General features: G+C 43.8%; 2 protein-coding genes across 2 annotated transcripts in view; both read left to right on the top strand.

The window, feature by feature from the left end:
* Positions 1-7365, top strand: part of LOC310796420 (ATP-binding cassette sub-family A member 2-like) — a gene marked incomplete at both ends in the record, with an annotated part of 53670 nt that extends 46305 nt beyond the window's left edge. The window contains one exon of the mRNA XM_083658607.1: positions 7362-7365. Coding sequence (XP_083514733.1) covers positions 7362-7365 — 4 coding nt within the window. The remainder of the gene's footprint in view (positions 1-7361) is intronic.
* Positions 7366-9169: 1804 nt separating this feature from the next.
* Positions 9170-26166, top strand: part of LOC310796419 (PDZ domain-containing protein 2-like) — a gene marked incomplete at its 5' end in the record, with an annotated part of 145538 nt that continues 128541 nt past the window's right edge. The window contains 2 exons of the mRNA XM_083658606.1: positions 9170-9289; positions 18563-19041. Coding sequence (XP_083514732.1) covers positions 9170-9289; positions 18563-19041 — 599 coding nt within the window. The remainder of the gene's footprint in view (positions 9290-18562; positions 19042-26166) is intronic.

Here is a 26166-nt window from a genome sequence, read left to right as displayed (position 1 = left end):
GTAGGGATGGGCATTTTAAGCTATTTAAATACTCGAGTACTCTCCTTATGAATGAGTAATCGGGTACTCGCTCGGGTCTGTGTGGAAACATAAACGGAACCAAAGTTTTCCTATGTTAACACGTTCACTGCCAATGACGTGTTTTTACGTCAAACAAAATCCAACGGTTCACTGCCAATGACGTGTTTTTACGTAAAAAAAAATCATTTTTTTTTTTTTTACGGTGGGACGTCTCCTATACCAGAATTGGAGGTATTGAATGTGTATAATCTATTTTACCGACCCACTGAGTGGCGACATGTCTCTCCACAGTAGAAAGAGGCGAGCCAAAACTGGAGGGAAAAGCGCGAGGAAGCCGTTCTCATACAGTAAAATGGATGGCGAAAACGCTTTCACTTTCGCGCTGATTGCTGGCGGTGCGGGATTGCAAATTTGCATAATAGATTACGGGTGGAACACACTTTGAAACACGCAGCATAAATATGACCAGAATCGCAAAAGCTTCATCAAAGCTCTCAACCAAAACTCCAAGAAACGAGCGAGTCCATCCAGACTTCCTCAAAGAGCGGCCGCGCAGACAGGCACAGCAGCAGCAAAACAGAAACGAGCTTGTGACATGGCCGCTGCAGCCAAGAAGAACACACAAGGAGGGAGGAGTTGGAAGCAGAGGGGGGTTTCCTGCTGTTATGGAGGAAATTACTGTTCAAAACTATTGTTTAGATGTCTGACGTCTTACTGATGCCAAAAATGAATGGTTAAAGTGACTGTTCTATCGAATTTCACAAAAAGCCGTTTATCTCAGAATAATTTTTCTGACGCTGAAACCATGCTGTATTCAACTGCTAATGCTTACATAACTACTAACTCTACAAACTAACTCTTTTAGACAGAGAAAGCACACATTCTATTAGTTCTTTTGAGATATTGTGTGTTCACAAAATCTTAGCAGAAAAGAATCCTCGGGTCTTGAAAGATGAGCCAGAATCCTCAAAAAAACCCTCTGGCAGAACCTACCTACAGTAAAAAAAAAACGGCTGGCAGTGAATGTGTTAAGCAGTTAATTTCACATTAGCCTGTAAGAATATCTAGTATGAGAGCAGTGGTAGGGTTAGGGTATCCTATCTGCTGTGTATGGGGATGTTCACAACGTTAGCATTTTTGCATAGAAAAAACGCTGCTGCCCTGGAGCACTTTTTGTGAGGAGAAATACATGGAGGGGCCGTGGTAAGGATCAAGGATACTTTATTGTCATTCATCATGCCAAACATAATGAGCGAAATGTAGTACTCAGGTCTCAGTACTAAGTAACCTAAAAACTATAGCATAAAAAATATAACTATTAGGGATTAAGAATAAATACCTAAAACCAAAACAGCTCTATTAAGTTACATTAAAATAAATAAAATCTAAAGTACAACCAGCTAAAACAACAATGGACAGCAATAATGGACAGCAATAAAAACATACTAAAAAAGACTAAAAACAACAACAACTAAAAGACTAAAGGGAAGTAAAAGACAGCAGCAATGGGGTAGCAGCATGATAAATCTCTCAAAAAGTGCATTATTTTAGAGTTCATCTGTTTAAAGTGCAGTAATCACAGGCAGAGTCGAACAGTTCAACAGTCTGACAGCATCCAGGAGAAAGCTGTTCCTCAGCCTGGTGGTTTTTGCCCGGATGCTGCGCAGCCTCCTGGCCGAGGGGAGAGGGACAAACAGTTAATGTGCAGGGTGGGTGGAGTCTTGCATGATGCAGAGGGCTCTGTCTCTGCATCTGCTGCTATCCACCTTATTTTTGGCAGCCATTTTGCCTTACATTAAGTATGGGTTCTATTTCCGGTGTAACCAATTTAGATAACCCCCCAGCCCCGACAAAAAAAGCATCTATGAGGATTTTACCCTTTTACAGCAGAGCCATTCTGCTCTACAGCCGTGTCGTTCGGGTGCTGGGATAACGTAATGCATTGTGGGTAGTCGGCTACTACTGTGGCTAATGTTAGCGCCTAGCTAGCTATGTTACATGACAGTAAAACGCCACCAAATTGATTTAACTTTTAACCATTTCGAGTAACACACATTTCGAGTTTCCATACGGACCTCCAGCGTTGGTTAGTTGTTTATAACGTGACTATATTTATAACTTTTATAACGGACTCCAGCTTCCGGTTTATAATTCGGGTCTGCAGCCAGAGTATAACAAAGGAAATGGCAAGCGGCAACAATGAGTCACGTTAAACCGGACCTTGTACCCATGGTTCTTTTTTTACAGTGGGGCATTCAAAAATAAGGTGGATAGATGTCTGACAGGGGTGATAAGCTGCAGCCGATGGTCCTCTGAGAGGAGTTGACCACCCGCTGCAGCGCCTGCTTCTCTGCCACCGTGCAGCTGCTATACCACACGGTGATGCATGGTGTCAGTGTGCTCTCCACCACACACCTGTAGAAGGAGCTGAGGATGTTGGAGTTCAGCCCCGCCCTTTTCAGCTTCCTTAACACATTGAGTGCCACAGCGCTTCAGTAAAATTGTCTGGAGCCTGTGCCAGGTTCACTTCCATTCAGTTGAAAACAGCTATATAATTTTTTCTATTAGGGGTATATTGACAGGACTGGACTCAAATGAAACATTGGACACTCCTGCTTCTCTCAAAGAAGAAATTTTGTTTCTAGACAGTTCCATTATGAAATGACAGCCTCTGCAGGAAGAGCACTTTCAAGGGTTTTCTGCTGTTTTTTTTTACTTTCCGAGATAAACACACTTTTATGTAAACAAAGGTCACAGAATGAATTCTGCTTCAAGTGTGATAAAATGCTATACCTAAATGAAAGGTTGGAATGTCTACTTTACCTTGGGGGAAAAAGTATGTAAAAAGAATGTTTCATTGATTTTTTACAAATATTTGAACACCGCTTAGTCCAACTTCAAGACGCTGCTTTTTATGGCATCAAGGTGTATGTTGCAGGCCATCTCTCCATAAAGAAACATGATATCAACTTTTTTTTTTGTGATGATGAAAGTAGACTTCCTAAGCTTTCATTTGGTGTGTAACAATCAAATATTCCACCACAACATTTCATGCAGTGTATTCTTTTCTTCAAAAAAACCTTCAAAGTAGTTTCAAAATAAAACACATTTTTATGCATAGTATTTTCATAATAGCCCACAGAATGAATTCTGCTTGATAAAATGCTATTCCTAAATGAAAGGTTGGAATGTCTACTTTACCTTGGGGGAAAAAGTATGTAAAAAGAATGTTTCATTTATTTTTTACAAATATTTGAACACCGCTTAGTCCAACTTCAAGACGCTGCTTTTTATGGCATCAAGGTGTATGTTGCAGGCCATCTCTCCATAAAGAAACATGATATCAACTTTTTTTTTTTTGATGATGAAAGTACACTTCCTAAGCTTTCATTTGGTGTGTAACAATCAAATATTCCACCACAACATTTCATGCAGTGTATTCTTTTCTTCAAAAAAACCTTCAAAGTAGTTTCCAACTAAAACACATTTTTATGCATAGTATTTTCATAATAGCCCACATAATAAATTCTGCTTAGAGTTGAACAAAATGCAATACCTCAAACGAAAGGTTGGAAACTCAACTCAAGTCAATAACAACAAGTATGTGAAAAGAATCTTCCATTTATTTTCTACAAATATTTGATTCCAGCTTTTTTTTTTTTTTTTTTTTCAAAAGAACCAACACATTTTATGAAAAAAAGGCATACACATGACTGATGCTATTACTGTGTTACAACTGCTACTATTCTTGTTACAGTAATGACACTGCTATTGGACGGCTTGACAACAGTCAGACAGCAGGCAGTTTGTGTTTGGAGGTAACGTTACTGTAGTCTTGAAGGACTGAATCCCGCTACAGCTTTCTCTCCAGTGTCTCTACTTTTCAACTGTCAAAGCAAATAAACATACTAAAGCTTGATGGACTGCCCACACACTCGTTGACACTAACTAAACTAAACTAAACACTGCATCACTGGCTGAAGCGGGGGTGGGGGGGTGGGGGGTCGGGGAAAGTATCACTGTGAGTGATACTCAAAGTAGCACGGGTAGAGGCAGAGAGGTACGTGGTCACAGCCAGGGCAAACGTACTTGGTCTCTTTTCTGAGTCCCTTGGCTGCGCAGTGCGCACATTTTCGATAGATTGTTTTTGTTTTGGTGGCTGGGTCTGCCACTGGCAGTGGCACATGGCCCGCGAAGTCCACATCCAGCCTCGCTGAAGCGGACCTTTTGCGTGGGTGGACTGGTGTTCTTCCTGGAAGAGGAGGTTGGGGAGGGGCCGGAGGAGGAGGGGGATCTGCGGTCCAGGATTTGAGCACAGACAGGATGAAGTCTTTCAGGGTTCTGCAGCTGGTCGTTGGGTTGCGTGCCCTGTACACAATGAACGCATTGCTCATTGCGATCTGCATCAGGTACATGACAAACTTAGAGCTCCATTTTGAAGTCTTCCTGATGAAGGGGTAATAGGAGATCTTCTGGTCCAGGCGATCCACACCACTCATGTACTGGTTGTACTCCACCACGCATGCTGGCTTCCTCTGGGGGACTCTCTCACTGTTTCCTTTTTGTCTCACCGCCACAGTTGTCATCTCATCCTGGTGGAACGTCAAAATCATCCGGACGATGCGTTTGTCTCGCCATGCCAGGACCATCACTGTGTCATTGTGACGAGCGCGGTGTTCACCTACTGCCAGGTCAGACGTGGTTACCTCGCGGATGGACGGCGGTTCTCCCCTGTTGACACGGAGTGTGCCAGCTGAGTGGATCTGGAGGCCGAGGAGAAGACGACACATTGACTCGCTGTTGTAGAAGTTGTCCATCCACAAGCGATATCCAAACCCCTCGAGGCCGGCAATCAGGAAGCGCACGGTGTCCTGCAGGGTACTGTGAGTTCCACAGTATGGCTTCATGGCGTAGCAGTAACCATTGGCTGAATCACACACAATGTAACTCTTGATTCCGTACTTGGTGGGTTTGGCAGGATTGTATACACGGAAACGTAAACGTCCTCGAAAGTGCAGCATCCCTTCATCCACCGAGATGTTTTGTGACGGCTGGTACAGCTCCTTGAATTTGGAGAGGAGCAGATCAAGGACAAGACGAACCTTGTGGAGCCGGTCGCTGCCATCGACCTCCCGATTGTCGCTGAAGTGGAGAAACCGCCAAATGAGCTGGAACCTGTTGCGTGGCATTGTGCTCCCGAAGTATGGTGTTTCAAGCGCCAGATCAACAGACCAATACTCGGCCCAACTCGGCTTCTTGACGATGCCAGTAAGGAAAAGCAATCCCAGAAACCGCTTCAGCTCCACCAGGGTCAGCGGTTGCCAGGCGTTTACCCTGGAGTATGGCAGACGCAGCTCCTCTATGACAGCAATACACTGTTCCGCGTACTTGTTGGTCTGATCAACAATCAGCAACATGAGCTCGTCACAGAGGAACAGTTCCACAAAGTCGACAGGCTTGTCGGACTGCAGTGATGCTGCCGCACTGGGACCTGGCACTGCGGTGAATGGCAGCGTTTTGGGGCTCCAGTCAGCCATATCCCGCCAGCTCGGAGGATCCAGGGAGGGACGAGACTTGCCCGCTGAAAACAATGAAATAAAAGGTTTTTCTTCAGACAATTGTGATATGTAAACAAGCTGTCTTTTTGACAAAATCCAATAATCTTCTCACCTCTTTTGCTTGAAGATGCCGGCAGATGCTGTTCTTCCTCTTCCTCCTCCTCCTCCTCCTCCTCCTCCTCCTCCTCCTCCTCCGACTCTTCTGTATAGTAAAAGTGAGTTTATAAAAATATATTGACATTTCTTGAAGGAAAAAAAGTTTGTTTTCAATATCAGATGAATAATTGTAATTCTAAAATGGCCTTCATCTCACCATCACTGGAGCTCAAGCGCGCACGACGTGTGACGCTGGGGGGACGTGTGACGTCGTCGTCTTCTTCCTCCGAGCTGTGCTCCAACTCTGAAATTGAATATTTTACATGGTATTATTAGTATGCTAACTAATTGCAGGATCGTTATTCTTACCAAGCTTTGTGTTGACGAAAATAAATTGATGAATAATAAAAGGTGTGTGGGTGTGTTTATTTTATTTTTTACATTTCTACCTCCTATTTTTCTCCTGCTTCTTTTTATTATTAGACATTACATTACGGCATTTGGCAGACGCTTTTATTCAAATCGACTTACAATATCAGAACTTACAATATCACATTTTTGTCAACAATCGAGAAGTCATCTATGCATACAATCGTCTGGCATTTACAGCTTTAGTAGTAATAGTTTCCTGTAAAGGATCAATAAAGTAGGCTATCTATAGCCTATATGTAGGTTCTAACCTCTGGAAGCCGCCTCGTCCAAGAATGTTCGCCTCTTAGGTCCAGGGCCAGGGGGCTGCCATTCCTCATCTCTGGCGTCATCAGGAGATGATGAAGCCGTCTCCTCGGGCTCATCCGTGTCTGTTTCAGGGAGATCTCTCTCCCGAACAGCACGGCTGAGAGCCTGTTGCAGTGTGAGCTGCCCAGGCCCTGGGAGCGGCCCACCACGCTTACGCCTGGCCTTGGGCATGACAGCTAATCTAACTAACGCTAGTCTAACTGTACACTAACGCTAATCTAAGACTAACGCTAGTCTAACGCTAGTCTAACACTAACGCTAGTCTAACGCTAGTCTAACACTAACGCTAGTCTAACAAAACAGACACACAAGACAGACAGACAGACAGAGACACACAGACAATTTTTTTTTGTTTTTTTGTTTTTTTTTACACAGATGCTATCTACCCTGACCTAACTAACGCTAAATGCTAACTGCTAAATCTAACACAGGCACACTCGCTAGCACACTCAGACACACCCGACACAACCCACCCACGCACGCACTCACCTCACACCAAGCACTCGAATCCACTCACTACACAATCTCACAAACTAATCTAAAATCGCTATGCTACTAAATTCTACTAAATGCTACTAAATGCTATAAATCTATTCTCTTCTTCTGCTACGGATACTGCTAATGCTACTGCTACTGACCAACCTACTCTACAAAGAGCCTCTGAGCGTCGCAAGGTTTTAACGTGGCTGCACTGCGCAGCTGCGATGTGATTTTTAAGGTGGCGCCGTGTGATCCCTTGAAGGGATTCATGCTCACTGGCTGGGTACGACCTTAAACAGAAGAATTATGGAATAATATGAATTATGATTTTAGGACGTCCACAGACGTCCTTGGCACTGAACGTTACTTTTTTTTAGGACGTCCACAGACGTCCTTGGCACTGAATGTGTTAAGAAGTACAGCCACTGGTGAGCTTTTTTGATGATGCTTGTGGTGTTGTCCTGCCAGGTGAGTGTGCTGGAGATGTATATCCCTCATTTGTGTGTGTATCCCTTCAAGACCGCGAACCGCGTGACGTGGTTCGCAGTCTTATTTTCTTAATTTCCACCCCCCCCCCGATTTTTTTATCCCATTTTTATCCCCCGTTTTAGTGCTCATTTGAATTACTCAATCCTGGTTGCTACTCCATCCTCTGCCGATCTGGGGAGAGCCGAGACTGATTCCATGCATCCTCCGAGACATGGGCAGTCAAGTCAGCCGCTTCTTTTCACCTGCCCGAGGAAGCTTCACCGGTAGGACATAGCACGTGGGAGGTTCACGCTATTCCAACCAGTTCCCCTCCCTCTGAACAGGCACCCTTAACTATCAGAGGAGGAACCATATAAGCAACAAGGATGTTGCATGTTTTTGTGAAGGGGGTTCCTATATGAAGGAGACCCCCGGGAGGCACGGGGAGAACATGCAAACTCCACACAGAAAGGCCATTTTGCCGACCCCACCCGGGTGGTGGGCACTCAAGGACATGCGGACGGGCACGCATTCCTTCAGTGTTCACATCGGCCCAGGTGGGAATCGAACCCACGACCTTCGAGCTGTGAGGCGATAGTGCTTACCACTGCAACACCGTACCTCCTGTGGTTCACAGTCTTAAAGGGATGCATCAGGTATCAATGGGTTAAAAAAATACCTTTACAACCATGATGATGATTGCATCAGAGCACACCTTGGTGATTGGCGTACCCACCCACGGGCCGGCCAAGGAAGACTAGGCAACATCTGACATTCGTCTTTGTTTTTACTGTTTTTATCCGGCAATCAACACCTTGCCCAGGGGACTGCAGTTGAAAATTAGGTATCCAGCTAAAACTGGCACATTTGCAGCAATGTTGATTGATGTGCACTGTCCCTGTACAACTAAACTAATAAATAAAAAATAAATAAATAAATACTCCATAACCTTTGATTTAGATTTTGACATCTTTATTGATAATGAAAAACATGTATACATTAGATATACAGTCAGAAACACCATCATCAAAAGGATAAACACAATAAAGCTAGAAGCTTATTTCCTTTGCGGTCCTTGAGGTGTCAGTGTGGAATATGAACTGGTGAATGAATGTATGGGTGCGTGTGAGTGTGTAAGAATATAAGTGCATGTTTTAAAGTGCAGGTGTCAAAGACTATGGGGGTGTGTGTGTGTGTGTGTGTGTGTGTGTGTGTGTGTGTGTGTGTGTGTCCACCACGCTGGAGGAAGGAGAAACAAGGGAGACTAAAAATATGATACACAATAATAAAAGCCTAATGAAAACAGTCAGTAAAAAAACCTAAAAAACAGGATCTGCTGCTCCTGATCCAGCTCTTTACAGAAGATTTAAAAGAGGAAAAAGATAAACTAGTCTTAATGTTTGTGGGCAGGCTGTTCCACAGCACAGCTGCTGTGTAGAGGAATGAGCTCTGCCCTATACACCGTTTACACCTGACTGGGACAAAGTCGGTGGCGTGACTGTGTACATCCCTGGCTTTGCACAGAAACAGCCGACAGACATTTGAGAGCCTGTACTTTTTTTTTACTTTTGTTTGCGTAGACATAATAATAATAATACATTTTATTTGTCATGTACTTTTCATTTAAGATAAATCTCAAAGTGCTGTTGAATCAGTAATTCTACTTTTACCAGTATTTTTTTACACAAGTAAGTGTAACTGTACTTCTACAATGAGTGTACCTTTCCCATCTGTGTTGTGTATAGATGGCCTGACACGCAGACACCAGGGGTTGTTGAAGTGCTTGCAGGTCCTGGCAGGATGCCAGGATGCCCATCACTCAGGACAATGCCCACAACCTCCTCCCACTGCTGCAGGACTGGCTCAGGGCTCAGACCACAAGACCTGACCAAGACTCCCACCACCGTCATGACAACAACCACTACAAGGTAACTGCTTCCCCCCTTTCTAAAATAGCAGACTCCCACCACCATCATGACAACTCATGCTCGTTAACGTGATCTCTCAGGAATGCCTTGAGGGAATTTCTTAAAATTTGCCTCTACTAACATTATTAAAAGATCATAAAGATAACTGTGTTTCTGGTAGTTTACTATCAATCTATGTTGCTAGGCTAGGGCTAGCCTGCCCTGGCTCTGCTGTTGTTGTGATCAGTTTTGGAGGAGCAGTCTGTTTACAACGGAGGCTGGCTGTGAATGAAACCACACATGCGCGAGCAGGAACTGCACAGAGGTCTGCCATTGGCTCTGAAATTTGCCCACCCCACAAAAGTTCATCCTATCCAAATGTGGAGTGGGCGGATTCGAAAGTCTCAAACCTGCCCGCCCCTTTTTGAAAAACTGACATGACCAATGGCTGAGCTGATACCTCTGATTTGGGTTGTTGAGTATCTCTTTATGCTAAAGTACTAAAGTATCTTTTTTTTTATACATGTCTTTATTATTATTATTATCATTTTCTTTTTTATTATTAGTATTTTTTATTATTATGATGATGATGATGATGATTATTATTATTATTATGTAATGTTTTAAAGCTTAAAACCTTAAATCTAAGTATTCCAAAGTATTCCTAATAGGTACCGGTACTTGAGTATTCTAATGGAATACATTACAAAATACATTTTAGGGCATGTATTCAGTGTTCTGTAGTGGAATATATATTTGAAAAGTAGCCTAACCCTCCCAACAATGAATGACACATAGGCTTGTATATGTTTTTTGTAAAGCCCAGTAAGTGCCATTATGTTTGAAATGTGCTACGTTAGATAAAGAAATAGCATTAGTTTCCCTGCCTCGCTACTCTTTTACATGAACAACCAGTAGCAATGATTGACTAACCCTAACCCTAACCAGTAGCAATGACTGACTAACCCTAACCAGTAGCAATGACTGGCCCTGGGTCTAAAGGCGTCCCACTTTTTGCCTTTATGTTGACAGACATGTTAGTGTTGAATTTAGCATTGGGGCCAGTTCTATTGAAGTGAATGGGCCAGGCATGTTAAGTCCCACTATAAACCATGACCGAATAGGGCATCAGTCAATATCACATACATGTTTTCTTTAATCTGGTGTAAGAAAAATCAATCAAAGGTGAAACGATACGGATATTATGGTTTATAGTCGGACTTAGCTCCCGGTTAGCAGTTAGAGGGTTGTTTTTGGAGTTAAAGACAGAATCCCTGGACGTTTCATTTGCTGCTGCCTGTGTAGGCCACGTCAGCAGAGCTAACGTTCGCTAGCCACAGCTAACGTGAATGCTAAACAAATCCACTGCATCCTTGCCAGGTTTGGTTTGAAGTAACACCAGCTCAGACTTTTCCCCAACTCTCAGAACCCTTGCCCCATCCATCCATCCATCCATCCATCTCCAATGTTTCTGTTAACTTTCTGTTAGCAACCGAAGAAAAACAAAAATAGGGTTGGCTAACTTCTTCTTTCACTTCCTGCGGGCGATATTTTTTTTCCCATGATGGCGAAGGCTAGGCGAAGCCATGACCCGCCCCCTCTCTGCCTCTGATTGGCTGACTGTAATCGGCTGCTCCCACCTTCTTTCCAGGCGAGCCAGAAGTATCTCAAACGAGCCTAAACATAGTTTCATTCAATGTCACGATGCAGCAGGGGGAAAAGTAGGCTACTTCCAAGCATGATTCCTATAGATATTAGTGTTTGCTGGACAGCTAACATTCATACATGACTGCAGTTAGTTGTTGCTGAGGCTATGGTCATCTAAGCATTTGTTCATAACGTGAGCAGCAGGTGCAAAACAATCATTAAATGAACAAGCATGAGATACTTCATTATATGGAACGTTACAATTGCAAACCCTATATCTGAGTTATTTAGGCCTACTTAGCCTATTGCACAGACGTGTATTTGTTTCTTGTCATTCCAAATTCAATCACATTGTTGCTCTGATTAATATTTCAATTCAAATACATGTCACTCTTGTGTTAGAATGAGTAAATGGGCATTGACACTGTTTTTATATAACCCTTGATCAATTCTCATTAATATTTTATCTTTTCTTTTCTTTTTGTCTGTAGGCTACATACGTGCACTGCCAAGAGTAGCGGCAGCATTATAAACCAGAGATCAAAAACATAAACACACAGTGGCGTCTTTCATGTATGCTACTAGGGCTGGGTCGGTTTGAAAATTTTAAAACCGGTTCGATATTGCCGTCTAAACCGGATCGAACCGGTATACCGATTTTTTTTGTAATAAAAAAAAAAAAAAAAAAAATTTAAGCAGGGCTCCCGTGTGGCCCATAACTGTCTGTAGTGCAACTTCAGTCCACCTGATAGCGATAATACACCTCTAAGCTGGTATTGTCAACCAGCAATGATACTGAATAAAAAGAAGCAGGACACCTGTGTAACAAACACACCCTGTATTTATTTCTCATAACTATTCAGCTCAACTTTTCTTCTAAACATCAAAATAATAAATGAAATAAGACTTCTGCCTATAGTGCAACTTGAGAAAAGGCTAATAAAAACACAAGCAGTGCAATCAGAATGGATTGGCTTACAGCTGAGCTGCCTTATAAACTTCAAAACTCACAAATTCACACAATATAGGGCCTAGGCATGGGTCGGTTTGAACATTTTGAAACCGGTTCGATATTCCCCAAAAAAACGTATCAAAGCGACTGCAGTTGGTGGCGATAATGCACCTCTAAGCTGGTATGCTGCCAACCAGCACGAACACTGAATACAAATAAGCAGAACATTTTAACTGTAACAACACACTGTTTTTATTTCTCATAACTATTCAGCTTAACTTTTCTTCAAACATCAACATAATAAACAAAATAAGACTTTTGCCTACTAGTGCAACTTGAGAAGAGGCTAATACGAACAATAGTGCAATCAGAATGGACTGGCAAATAAAAACTAAAAAAATCTTTTTTTTTTTTTCTTTTTTTTTTTTTAAGTCCCTGGAAACCAGAAATATTTATTTATTATTTAGCATTTTGAGGTCATCACATCACAGGACCATATGTTAATAAGCCACCAGCCAAATTTGAACGATGATGAACATCGCAAAGTATATAAATTTAGGTTTGGCAGTCGTGGCAAAACTAATGAGAATCAATTATTTTTTAGAGTGTATTTTCTCCCGCGGACTGTGTGGGCGTGTCCCGTCTGCAGCAGGTTTTCCGAGAGAGAGAGAGCGCGAGACAGAGGGGGGGAGGGAAACGGAGAAAGAGATTGAGTGGAGACAGAGGGGGGGAGGGAAACGGAGAAAGAGATCGAGTGCTGTGTGTCGAACACAGCACTCGTGCTGTGTGTCCACAGCACGAGTGTGTGTGTGTGTATGTGTGTGTTCGTTGCTCGGAGAGGGAGAGAGAGAGACTTGCTGCTACTGTGTCTGTTTGTGTGTGTGTGTGAGAGAGAGTAACCTCGCGTCACCAGCCTGTGTGTCTCTCTCTGTGCTCTCTCTCTCACTAGTCCCGAGAGAGAGAGAGAGAGAGAGAGAGAGAGAGAGAGAGAGAGAGAGAGAGAGAGAGAGAGAGAGAGAGAGAGAGAGAGAGAGAGAGAGGCATAGCGCTTGGCACGACGGCACACAGAGTGGGAGGGAGACGGACAGCGAGGGAACGCTGTCACTGGGGGCAAAGAACGGACAAAAGGAGGGTGGGTGTATGTCTTATTCATTTGTTTGTTTATAGCTCTTAACACATTGAGTGCCAAGGACGTCTGTGCACGTCCTAAAAAAAAGTAACGAGGAGTGCCAAGGACGTCTGTGGACGTCCTAAAATCATAATTCATATTATTCCATAATTTTGCTGTTTAAGGTCGTACCCAGCCAGTGAGCATGAATCCCTTCAAGGGATCACACGGCGCCACCTTAAACATCTACACGGGAGCTGCGCCACCCACCTCAGATCCTTTACTTTGTGCAGGAGAAAGCGAAAAAAAAGCCGTGATCAAAGGGGAAACCGATGCATGCTGCAGCCAGAGCCTTATAGATTGCTCTGTCTGCAGCTGACAGTTGGCTGCATCCGCGCCCACAACTGAGCTCTTCTGCTTCTGTCCATCCGTCTGCATATAGTTCCTCCACACGATTCCCTGCCAGAAAGGCAGCACCCGAAGCCGAACGGCCAAACCTTTTCCTTCAGTCCCGTAACTCCCGTTTGCCATTTCCTTGTTGCGCTGGGATCCACCCGGGGCAAAAACGGAGGAAGCGAAAACAGACTGTGTGCGTGTGGGGAGGAGCCCGCAGCTCAGAGGGGGGGGGGGGGGGGGGGGGGGGCACGCAGGCTGCACACAGAACCACACCACGCCACCACATCAGAAAACACCAGCCAGAGTCAGTGAATGTGCTTGAAATTAGAGTGCAAAAAGTATTCATAAAAGTGACTTTATCTTGAAAAGTAAAAAAAAAAAGCAGAAAACCCTTGAAAGTGCTCTTCTTTCAGAGGCTGTCATTTCATAATGGAACTGTCTAGAAACAAAATTTCTTCTTTGGAAGAAGCAGGAGTGTCCAATGTTTCATTAGAGTCCAGCCCTGTCAATATAGCCCTAATAGAAAAAATTCTATAGCTGTTTTCAACTGAATGGAAGTGAATCTGGCACAGGCTCCAGACAATTTTACTGAAGCGCTGTGGCACTCAATGTGTTAAGTATGGTGATGTGTGATTGTCTGTCTGACATATTTTGTACATCTATATTGTTAATAAAAAAAATAAAAAAATAAAAAAAGGAGGGTGGGTGCGGATTGCGCGCGTGTACAAAGGTTATATAGAGCTTATGACGTCATAAGCTCCTGCGTTTTAGCACCTCGCGCACTGCTGTCTTCAATGAGGAAGTACTTTGTAGAATCTTGTAGAAAAGTGTCGATTTTAAGGCTTTGGGTTGAAAGTAATTTATAATAATTTCGGAGGCACAAAATTACTAACATAAGACCCTAAATAACATAGTTAGAACGTTTTTGTGGATTTTGGTTTCCAGGGACTTTAAGGTTTTTCCGGTTTGCACGTGATCAAACCGGTTTGGGCTCGTATACCGAACCGAACCGGTAAAACCGGAAATCGACCCATGCCTATATGCTACCAAGCAAAACTGCTGTCTGTCTGACCACAGACAGTAGAAAGAGACGCAGGATAGCCAAGCGAATGTGATTGGATGACCGTTTGACGCTAGGCCAATCACAGGCAGAGAGGGTGCTTCCAGCCTTCGCCATCATCCGAAAAAAAATATTGCTTCCTGTGGAGTCAATGAACCGAAAAATGGACAGCGCCACTTTGCCATTGTGCTCACAGAGTGTATCGTCCTAAAAGGATTCAAGTACTCTGCTGCCACCTATCCTCTCCATGTATTACTGCAGCCTAGATTTTTTATACCGTCGTGGTGCACCGCGGCAAATTACATTACGTTACATTACATTACGTCATTTGGCAGACACTTTTATCCACAGCAACTTACAGTAACACATTTTGTCAACAATAGAGAAATCAACTATGCAACATAATCTATGACAGCTACAACCTTTATCTTTATCTTTATTGTTTATTTAAGCAGGGACAGTACACAATAAATATATGGCACCAGAGATAGCTAAAAGCTAATTTGCATCTGTAGTCCCTGGGCACACAGAGTCCTGTGCGCACACAGTACATATCAAATACAGCAATTAAAAAAAAATCCTAATGTCTAAACAATCAAGATACATGACAAAAAATGATACTTACTATTAGCAAGATAATACATATACAATGCGCATAACAGTAAAATATAACACATAGAGGTAGATAGCAATCCACTAAAATCACACATTGGCAAATGAGGTAGTGGTAAAAAATAAATAATGTCATAGCACAGAAAGAAATAGTATATGAGACCACACCAATGACTATAGGTAGAGCCATATGAAATCCGTGTTAACAGAATCGCGGACGGAATCACGGAATTGACCAATAAAAATGGAATCCACTGTAAAACGTGGAATACTGCAGAATTTGCCATAATTGGGCTGAAATTCAATATATAATGTTAATAAGGTGACGTCTCACACACTCTCTCCCTCACACGCAGCTATACAGTGGACTCTGTCACTCTGCAGTAACGTAACTATAGTTAACGAGTGCATTAACAAGTGCATTCCAAGCATTCCAGCAATAGCGGTGAAGTAGCCTATAACGTTAACGTTAGATGTCAGCTGTGAATGATTCTGCATCGTTAGACCTTCTCACTATTCTATTCAATTCTGTTATGTTGTTCGTTTAAAACGTTAGCATAACGTTAACTACTTGCAGACTGTCTTGATCACGTTAGCTCAATACTTTGTAGACACAGTTTTCAGTGTTGATGTTACTTGCCTTCCTAGTCAAAGCCTTCCGACTGTAGTGATGTCAACAGGGAATGAAAGATGAAAAATATCCACTTTTGCACATGATGGACAAGCTGGAAAAGTTTCAATTGTGGCTGTGTATTCTTATTCAGTTGACACTTGCCGTTTTCAACTCACGTTGACTCATTCAAGTTAGCAAAGATAAACACCACCACTTCCTGTTATAACTTTCAAAATAAAATAGTATTTGAACCATCTTCTTATGTTTGAAGTGAATGTTTTGTTTACAGTTGTTGAGACACAATGAGAAGCTTAAAAGCACTTTACAAACATAAAAATGATATAGAATGTTTTGTACAGTCATCTACTGTATTTCTGACTTGAATCACTTGTTAAAAATTGTGCACTATTACACTGTGTGTAAATTGATTGTTATATCTTATTAAATTGTGGACATTTATTCATCCCCACATATTAGACACTATTTCTGATGGTAAAATGAGCGTAAAAAGCAAAACACAGAATTCATATGGCTCTACTATAGGTGGCCGCAAGACTGACCCTCTCTCAGCCACTTCTTAATAGAGGATTTAAAACCTCTGAGAGTACTGCAGCCTTTAATTACTGCTGGCAGGGTGTTCCACAGCCGCCCGCTTTGACTGTGAAAGCAGATTGACTGAATTTAGTCAATCTAAAAGGCACGCAACAGTCCCCTCTAGTGGAGGCTCTTGTAGTTCTCACACTGGTGTTGCGATTTGTCAATAATTTGTTGAAAGGCGGGGGGGGGGGGGGGGGGGGGGGGGGGCAAGACCATGGAACAGACATTTGCCATCAACAGAAAATTCTCAAGTGTTAGAAAGTTATATTTCTTGATAATGTCACAATGATGATAACTGTTAGGTTTTTTATCCAGGACCTTCAGCGCTTGCTTGAATAGAGTAAAGAGTGGCTGCGTTGTTGTTTTATTGGCCTGGGACCAAGTAGTGGCACAGTAAGACAGATGTGATAAAATGAAAGAATGAAGATACAGTTTCGCCACATCTGTGTTCAGCTGACATCGAATTAATCTAAATTGCCGAAGATTACGTTTGACAGTCCCTGCAGTTTTCTTTATCTGCTTTTTGAACGAGAGGTTGCTATCTAAAATAATACCCAGGTATTTAAACTCCTGGACAACCTCCACTCTCTGACCCTTTGAAGGAATAGAGTGGTAAAGTTTTTTTGTGTGTGGAAAGGAATGAGAGAAGAGAGACAGGTCTGTAGTTCTGAATAGCAGTAGGGTCAAGGGAGGGTTTCTTAAGCAGAGGCTTGACTCTAGCAGTCTTTAGAGTAGCCAAAACAAGACCTGAGGACAGAAAGGAGTTGAGAGTAGTGAGGAAGGGAGATAGGTCAGGTGAGATGGTTTGGAGGAGAGAGGAGGAGGTGGGAAGGGAGAATGTTATAAAGTGGTGGTCGGATGAGTCACAGTGAGGAAGAGGAGTCACAGACAGTGAAGTTGGAGAGAGGTAGAGGTCGAAGGATGAGAAGAAGTTAAGGAAAGGCAGAGATTGCAAGGTTACCTTGGTCTGGATGTTGAAATCGCCCAGATTTGGGCTGAGGTTACAGGGATGAGCAAAAGCCACATAGTTAGGTAGATGAGCAAGTAGTTAGACAAAGAGAAGTAACAAAAACTCTATTCTCTGGCCTACCCTCGATGGACTCCCACAGATAGACTCCCTTTGTGCCCAGAGTCTTCATGCCCAGAGGCTGCTGCTAGAGCTGCCGCTCTAGACTGACTATGCTGAGAAATACTGGTTCAACAGGGAGTCAGGCCACACCTTCCAGCAATCAGCGTCTAACCACAGTGGCTGGCCACCTCAGGCCAGGCTGTGAGCAATGAACAGGTTTTAAACAGGTCAAGTATCACTGGTTAGGAATATCTACACACTTCAAACTAACAGAGAGAAAAAACAAGACATATAAAACTTACAAACAAAGTTTCAGCAAGAAAGTGCAGCACAGAAGAAAGCTCTTTGCAACACAAAATGTTGCAAATGGCGATGTTGGTTACTCCTGAAACACCAAACATCTGTACATCTGATGCGGTATTTTTATTTTATTTTATTTTAATACCGCTTCCAGCACCTTTAACATTTTGAACTTCAGCAGAAGATTAAGTTGTTTGTCAAATAATATTGTAGAGGGCTGGTTTGTGTGGGGTTTATTTATCCATACATTAAGACTGATTAAGACATTAAGATTTAAGACTGTATAGTCTTGAACGTCTCTCTGCGTAGTGCTAGTCACGTGTTGTATTCCTCCGGGGATTGAATGGGAGAGGGCAGAGGAACTGAAGGGAGTTGTTGTGGAGCAGGAGAAGAGGTCGGTGGTGTGAAGCTAAGGAGAGAGAGCTAGCGGGGTTTTGCGGGATTGGCGTAGGATTTGGCGTGACTGCGGCCAAGCCATCAGCAGCTGTACGTCTTGGAAATTAAGTGCAGAAATGGAATCCGCCTTGAGTTGATTATTGATTATTGATAACGTTACAATATGTTACAATACGTTTACAATATGACTCAGAAACGCATGGAGGGGATGTAAAGGAGCACGCCAACATTTTGGGAGATTCACCTATTTGCCATATTCCCGATAGTAAGACAAGAAGAATCAGAATCAGCTTTATTGGCCAAGTATGTTTACATACAAACCGCTCCTCGGCTGGCGCCTCGGACCGGTTCACGCCTCTCGCGTCGTCCCTTAAAAAGTGATAATGGACACCTCGTCGTGCATTAACCCTTACTTATTATTTCATAATGTGGTGAGTACACCAGTGTGCTAAGCAAACTAGCAGGAATCCAGTCCTACTAATGCATGAAACAATGTCATCACATTTCATCTAGCATGTGGCTGCTCTTCTTCTCCCTCCTCCAGGAGTCCTCTCAGCATGGGGAGCCTGATAGTGTCTGCAGCAGCAGCATTTCCAGCAGTGTTACTGGGGGGGACATGGTCCTCTGCCTGGCTGCCATCCACAAGCTGGTGGAGTACATCCAGCTCAACTTCACCCAGGCTGACAAACCCCCCTCCTCCAGGGAGGCTGACAGAGCCCCCTCATCCGGGGAGGCTGTAGAGGTGGAAGTCTGTGCTGTTTGCCTTCATAAGTCTGGAGGGGACGTGGCTGAGTTTGGCCTGAGCTTTGGGAACATCCCGATCTTTGGGGACCCAGAGGGAAGGCCAAAGGGCAGCCGGAGGAGGAGGAGACCTACGGGGCCCGTCCTGGAGGTGGGCTGCCTCTGGGTGACGGAGGTGAGGAAGAGGAGCCCGGCCGCCTGCTGTGGAGCCATCAAACTCCGAGACGAACTCCTGTCCCTCAATGGACAGCTGATGGTTGGAGTGGACGTCAGCGGAGCCAGGTAGGATCACTTCTGGTGTAACTGAAAAATATTGCAATATTTCCCGAATAGCCTACCCCCCCTTTTTTTTGGTAAACAGTTAGATAAACAGACAGTTTTGCCAGTCTGCCCTGCTGCCGACCCTCATTCCACCACTCACTGTATATTATCGCTACAGGTAAGAGTGTCTTATTTGTTGCTGCAAAGGGAGAGAGAACAAGGAAGTGTAGAGCACATCAACCTCTCAGTCCTTTATTCATAATATTCACCCCCCCCCCCCCCCAGTATTTTGAAAATAAGTGTTACAGAAGTTTGACAAATGAACACAGTATACACCTTATGTTCAGACCTTACAGCTGGGTCAAATGGGTGCGGCTACATAAGGTGAATACATACTGTAATAACTCAATGCTAGACACAAACAAAGATAATAGCACACTCTCAAGCTAAGGTTTTAAGCAAACTCAAATTTGAGACTTCTGTGCTCAAACTCTGAGTGGATTTACTCTTAAAGTCGAGCTGAACCCAAAAATGACTTTTATTTTATTTTAGTTCAAATACCTGGGTATGCAGTGCACCTACGGTATTTAATAATGTATGCAAACAAAATCACAACAATCTACCGGTAATTTCTTTAGTTTTTCACACTTTTTCACATCAAAAGTTCATTTTTCAAGATTTCATTGATAACAGTAATGTACAGTTTGCTGACGTCACCTAGTACTATCAAATTTCTACCCCATTTCAACCAATCATATCACGACATGCAGCTGTCAATCAAATCTTCATTTCTGGATAATTTTCTCTTCCAAATGAAGTAGAAAATGGCGCCTAGTGCCTGTCATCTGGCAGAATTCCTATCCCATAAACTAACTACTAACTTGGCCAATTGTTAGAAACATGAACAAAAAACAAAAACTATAATCTCTGAGAATGCAAAGAAATGTAACTGGCTCGTTAAAACGCGCATTCCAGGGATATCGTAGCGATAATGGCGTGCGCATCCGAGAGCTTGGTTGTTAGGGGTCGCACTTCGGAGATTCTAGGCCGACGTGCTGCACTCTCCGCTCAGCAACACGAAGGCAGCTGGCTGCCTGCGGGTCGCTGAGCTCCACTCAGCCACTAACCTCCCGTCAAAAGGGTCTTCCCGAGGGGAGCGCCACAACACACTGAATCCCACTCGATTTGGAGGCGGAACACGCCAGGATTGGCCAAAGCCCAATCCAGTCCCCAGAATTGTCAAATAAAATCATCGACATGATACTATGACCCGCCTCTCAACCTGTCATCTTAGACAAACTATGTTTTCAGTCTGAAACGGACGCATTATGCACGTGACGAACAGGTTCAGTTCGACTTTAAGTATGTAAATCACTCTCAGGAAAGTGAAGAATTTACTGTGGTTGTGTCAGCATACTTGCCTCCATGCACCGAAGGGTCTTGCAATGCTGCGGTGTAGCACTGACTCTATTGCAGTGGATTGGGCGTGATCGACCCTTCCGCGGGCAACGTTGCAGACAGAGTAGGAAGGCTGATCCGTGAGCGGCTGCTTCTGGGATGCGGGTCGGGGGCTTAATCGGCCTCGGCTGGGTCTACTGGGCGAGGGTGTATGATGTTGAACAGACCCGAAACACCTTACGACCCCAGTTAACATCACTGCTGACGCCTCCCAGCGCATGCTGAAGTATGTATATTTGTAACGTGCAAGCAAAAATTAACATAAAAAAAGATTCCCATTTCAGACGGTCACAGACAGTCAAATAGCGCATTTTAATGTTCTTGGTTAACCGATTAATGATCGGTTAATGCGGGTTGGTTGTGGTCAATTTAGTTTTTTCATTTTCGCCATCCCTACTAGCAACCAAAGAATATAGCCAACCCCCGACACGGGAGAAACCGTGAGGGCCGATGCAACACTCCAGCGGAAGTCGGACTCGGTCCATTGATGCAGCGCATCTGGCCAGTCGTCTGCATTGGCGGTGTTCTACAGCGGTGCAAACATTGGTTGGATTTTAAGCACTAGATTTATGGGAATTGATGAAATGATGCACAATACCCTGCAGCAAATCTCAGACCTCTCAATGGTTTAAAAAATATCACACAGGAGAATGGATGTTGAATTAGATCCTAATGTGTTCTTCAACTTCCGCCCAGCAGATGCCACTAAAAGACTATGGTCCACTGTCTCTGTCTCTCAGTCCAACATGCTGCCTGGTGTAAGGGGCTGTCTCACTGATCAGTACAGTAAGGAGACAACATGCCAACAAGCCTTTGCTCATAATGCTGCTACTTCTTAGCGAAAGGACGAACGCCATTGTATAGTATAAATGCAATAAGAAAAATGACCTGGGAAACCTCCAGTCATCTCAACAGTGTGATGATACACATTGCATATACATTACATATCAGTAATAGTACAATTAGTAAAAGAGAGAAAAGGAAAAATAAATGATTAATGTAAAAGTTAGTACATGTGTGAGCATCCTGCACAATCACACATGGTCACAAGACTGGTTAATTCTCAGCCACGCCTTCAGATGGCCCTTGAAGGTGGCCAAGCTGGAGCTACCCCTTATAGAGGGAGGTAGGCTGTTCCATACAGCGCTTCCTTTAAAGCCTAGCTCCTCATTGCGTGGCTCTCGAAGCTTTAGTTGGCGGCTCTAAATTTTTTTTTTTTTTTTTTAAGATTTCATCCCCCCTGCTCTCCCCAAAATGTCAATAAACCTTTATGGCATATTATTACAATACAACAATACTGGTGTTGACAGTAATAGAAGGTGCCAAATCATTCAAAACAATAAGCATTTTGCTTTTAGGAGTATTGTGCCAGCGTGCAGCGCTGTTCCAAAACGTGTCAACGTGTGTCGTTGCCTGGGAAACGCACATCCCATAATACAACTGTTCACATCGCATCCCATAATAGTATGATGATACTAGGGATGCCATTGCGAACATAGATGTGAACAGGTTAGATAAAACTTCAGCGTCGCCAGCGATGGCCCCCACCGTTGCGGTCGGGGTACGTTTCGAAATCCCTCCAGGCCTGAAAGATTTTCTGTGTGTGTGTGTGTGTGTGTGTGTGTGTGTGTGTGTGTGTGTGTGTGTGTGTGTGTGTGTGTGTGTGTGTGTGTGTGTGTGTGGAAAACAATCAAACAAAAAAATGGTAGGCAGATGTGCTTGGTTGGGGTGGCTTTTGGTGTTTTGCGGTAAAAGTGGCTCTCCTATTGACTTTGTCCTGCCAGTGCTGCTCTCATCGAAGAAATAGTGAGGATCACTGCTTTAAAGGATAGCACGTTTTGACCAAACAGGGTTCTTCTGAGCGGAACTTCACAATCCCTGTTGGTGATGGCTCTAGTTAGCCGGGTCGGATTGGCAGTAGATCTATATTTAATCAAGGTTAAAAGAGGTGGAGACGCTAGGCCATGCAGGACTTTGTATATCAAGCAGGCAGAGGTGAATTTCCTGAAGTTGTCAAAGCTTAGCATGTTGAATTTGGTTAGAATATTGCAGTGATGATAGGTGAAGGGTTTTTTATCTAGGATTTTTAATGCTTTTTTGTAAAGTGATTCGATTGGTTTAAGAATTGTTGAGCCTGTCATAGACCAACTGGTTAAGCAGTAGCTCATATGTGAGAGTATCATGGAATGCAGGAACATCAGAGCAGCACTATTAGATAAGGAACACCTTATTTGTCTAAAATTACATGAATTAAATTTAATCGTTTTCGAGATCATTTTGACATGACTCCTGAACAAGAGTGTGGAGTCTAACATAACACCTAAGTATTTGAATTAATTTACAACATTCAATTCCTCACCTCCCTGATGATCATTGGTTTCATTTTGTGCAAAATGTGCTCTCATGTGCGGCATTTCCCCCACTTGACTCTTTTGGATGGGAGTTATGAACGCTTCTCCTCCAACCCCCACTACCTGTTCTCCTCCAACCCCCACTACCTGTTCTCCTCCAACCCCCACTACCTCCTCCAACCCCCACTACCTCCTCCAACCCCCACTACCTGTTCTCCTCCAACCCCCACTACCTCCTCTAACCCCCACTACCTCCTCCAACCCCCACTACCTCCTCCAACCTCCCACTACCTCCTCCAACCCCCACTACCTCCTCCAACCCCAACTACCTCCTCCAACCCCCACTACCTCCTCTAACCCCCCTACCTCCTCCAACCCCCACTACCTCCTCCAACCCCCACTACCTCCTCTAACCCCCACTACCTCCTCCAACCCCCACTACCTCCTCCAACCCCCACTACCTCCTCCAACCCCCACTATCTGGCCTTGGAATGTGTGGAATGCCAAGTAAGTGCTGCCTGGCTAAAGTAGGGAATAACTGAATGAAAGTCATGTTTCTTCTGTGTGGTAAAAGAGTCACTCAGCTGGCGTGCTCTGTACATATTGTACCCTAACCCTACCACTGTGTGTGTGTGTGTGTGTGTGTGTGTGTGTGTGTGTGTGTGTGTGTGTGTGTGTGTGTGCGTGCGTGCTCTGTACATACTGTACGTACATTTACCTTTGTATGCAAGGTGCTCTTGGAGGGGGGACAATTGACAAAAAAGGGGCTTGTAATAGCATGGTCTCTTTACCAATGCACACAAGTTTAGGAAGGGAGATAGTTTAAGGAAGGAAGGAAAGAAAACTGTTGATTCAAGATTCAAGATTTTTATTGTCACTCGGTAGTACAAGTATGCATGTGTGAAATTCTTATGCTGTGGGCTCCGTTACAGACAAAAGTCTGTATTTCTGCTGTAAGTCTGCATTTCAGCCAAATGGCCTTTGTCATAACCTGACGCTGCCAGATGGACGGTATACCTCCACATAGGTTTCACTAAACCAGTCGATCTGGGAATGAAGTCACCAGACCCGCTGACGGAGGCGGGCACTTTTTCCAAGCTACTTGGCAGGTGATTGGATGACCCATCTGGCTATCACCGCTGGTGGGTGTTAACTTCAACCAATCAGATCGCCGAAGGTGCCTGTGGATGATCTCCGTGGTATTCATTGATTGAGTCCTCACGGTCGTAAAGTCACCTTCGAAGCATTTAGTTAGATTATAACAAACTAGTTGTGTGGCTTAGCCTTCCCAAATGTTGAGGGTCGTTTTTTAGAATTTAATACATAGAATTGGGAACGTTACATTCAATTTCATTCAGACTGCCTGTCACTTCCGCGGCGGCAGCCATGTTGACGAGTGAAAAGAACTACAAAGACCATGTACCCACTACTTGCCCAGACGAGCCTAAGCCCGCCTACGGCCGCCGCTGATTCGTCGGGCCGGCATGGCTCGACCAATCATCTTAACTGCCTGTGCGGGTCCAGACCGTCACGGAGAACCAAATGAAATGTGAGTTCACGTGACGGGCGGTTTACCAGGCTACCTTTGTCAGGCCAGAGTCTGATTGAACAGGTGTGCTGTGAAGAAATAGGGCTATGTGCTTCCAGTTGTAAAACAAACAAACAAAATGAATTTAAATTAAAGTAAGCCAGGGGCGGCTGTAGCTCAGGAGGTAGAGCGGGTCGTCCACTAATCGCCTTGGATAAAAGAGGTCGGTGGTTCGATTCCCGCCTCCTCCAGTCCGCATGTCGAAGTGTCCTTGGGCAAGATACTGAACCCCAAATTGCTCCTGATGGTGTGCCAGCACCCTGCGTGGTAACCTGCCGCCATCGGTGTGTGAATGGGTGAATGTACCAACTGACTGTAAAGCGCTTTGGATAAAAGCGCTATATAAATGCAGGCCATTTACCATTTACCATAAGCCCAAAAATACAAGGTGGTCGTGCAGTACAACCCATGGTCAATTTGTTGAGATATAACAACTTGACTGCCTCACAGGTGGTCTTTCATTTCATTTTAGCGATAGCCGTGGCTGAACGAACAAGATATTTTAACCATTTTTTGTGGGGGAAATCATCAGACAAATTATTATTCAAAGTAGAGTATTTATATATGTTAAAATATGGCTTTAGGGGGTCTTTAAGGAAACTGGTCTGTTTAACTCTCCTATTCTTGCATAAAATGTAATCATCAACCAAACTATTAGCCTATTCATTATATTTATTGGATTGGTGCGGCTTCCTTCACTGCTCAAAACAATATTACTCTCCTCACTCGCTAAATGTATAATAGTGGTTTTCTGGCATCTAGTAGAGCTGAATATTGCATTTAGTGCAAGCAGCAACTGCGCGAGCACCGGCTATCTTCTTTTCCTCCTCTGATTGGTTGCGCTCATGAAAGGTCAGTGACACGTAGGTCAGCGTTGAGATATTTTGAACTCTGGGCAAAAGTGTCAAAATCGAGCTGTGCGTCACCAAGGTTAGTGCTGCCACCTAGTGGAGCAGAAACGCTGTCCCCCACAGCCGGGCACAGATCATGTGTAGGGGCCTTAACCCTAACCCTATATTTTTTTATATGATATATTTTTTATTTCATTAACAGAGCATGTGAACATGTGAACTTGCTAAACTTGGACATAAAGGAAATTGATAATCCATCCACAAAAACATTTCAGCAAATTACTCAAAAGCAGATTGCCAACATTTTCTCCCCCCTTACTCATCAGAAGTATTTGCATGCATAACACATTTGTTGAGACAAAATGTGATGAGCAACAACAGAAGAAATCAATCCACAAGCTATTACCGTAATGCTAAGCTGTGAAAAATGCTAACTTATCTGTAAAGGGGAGACTTGTGGTACCCATTGAACCACTTTTCATTCAAATAAATTGAGCTGAGAGGTCAAGGGGCCCCTTTGAAATAGTTTTCCCTCGCCCAAATTCAACCTAGGTTTGGAGCGTTATTTAGTCCCCTTGCCGACAAGCTAGCATAATATGCTATGCTTGCCAATGGGTCCCTTAGGTCTTCTAGTTTCTTCTGATAACAGGATCTCCACTGTAGCTTTAAAACTGGCCCTGCTACAGCCATTTGATTGACCGCTCACTGCCCACCTGCAGTACCTCCACGGCCCACTAGTGGGCCAAAGCCCACAGTTTGGGAATCACTGGTATAGAGCAAACAACTAATAGATTAGTCGAGAAAATAATCGACAGTGGAAATAAAGGTTAGTTGCAGCCCTAGACTGTCCACAGAGTCCATACGGGCTCTCCTCTCCGCTGCTGCTCTGAGGGATTAA

The sequence above is a fragment of the Poromitra crassiceps genome, assembly GCF_964638095.1.
Source record: "Poromitra crassiceps genome assembly, chromosome: 22".
Lineage (NCBI taxonomy): Eukaryota > Metazoa > Chordata > Actinopteri > Beryciformes > Melamphaidae > Poromitra > Poromitra crassiceps.
The sequence above is the reverse complement of the archived record's forward strand: the minus strand, read 5'-3'. Positions and strand labels throughout refer to the sequence as shown.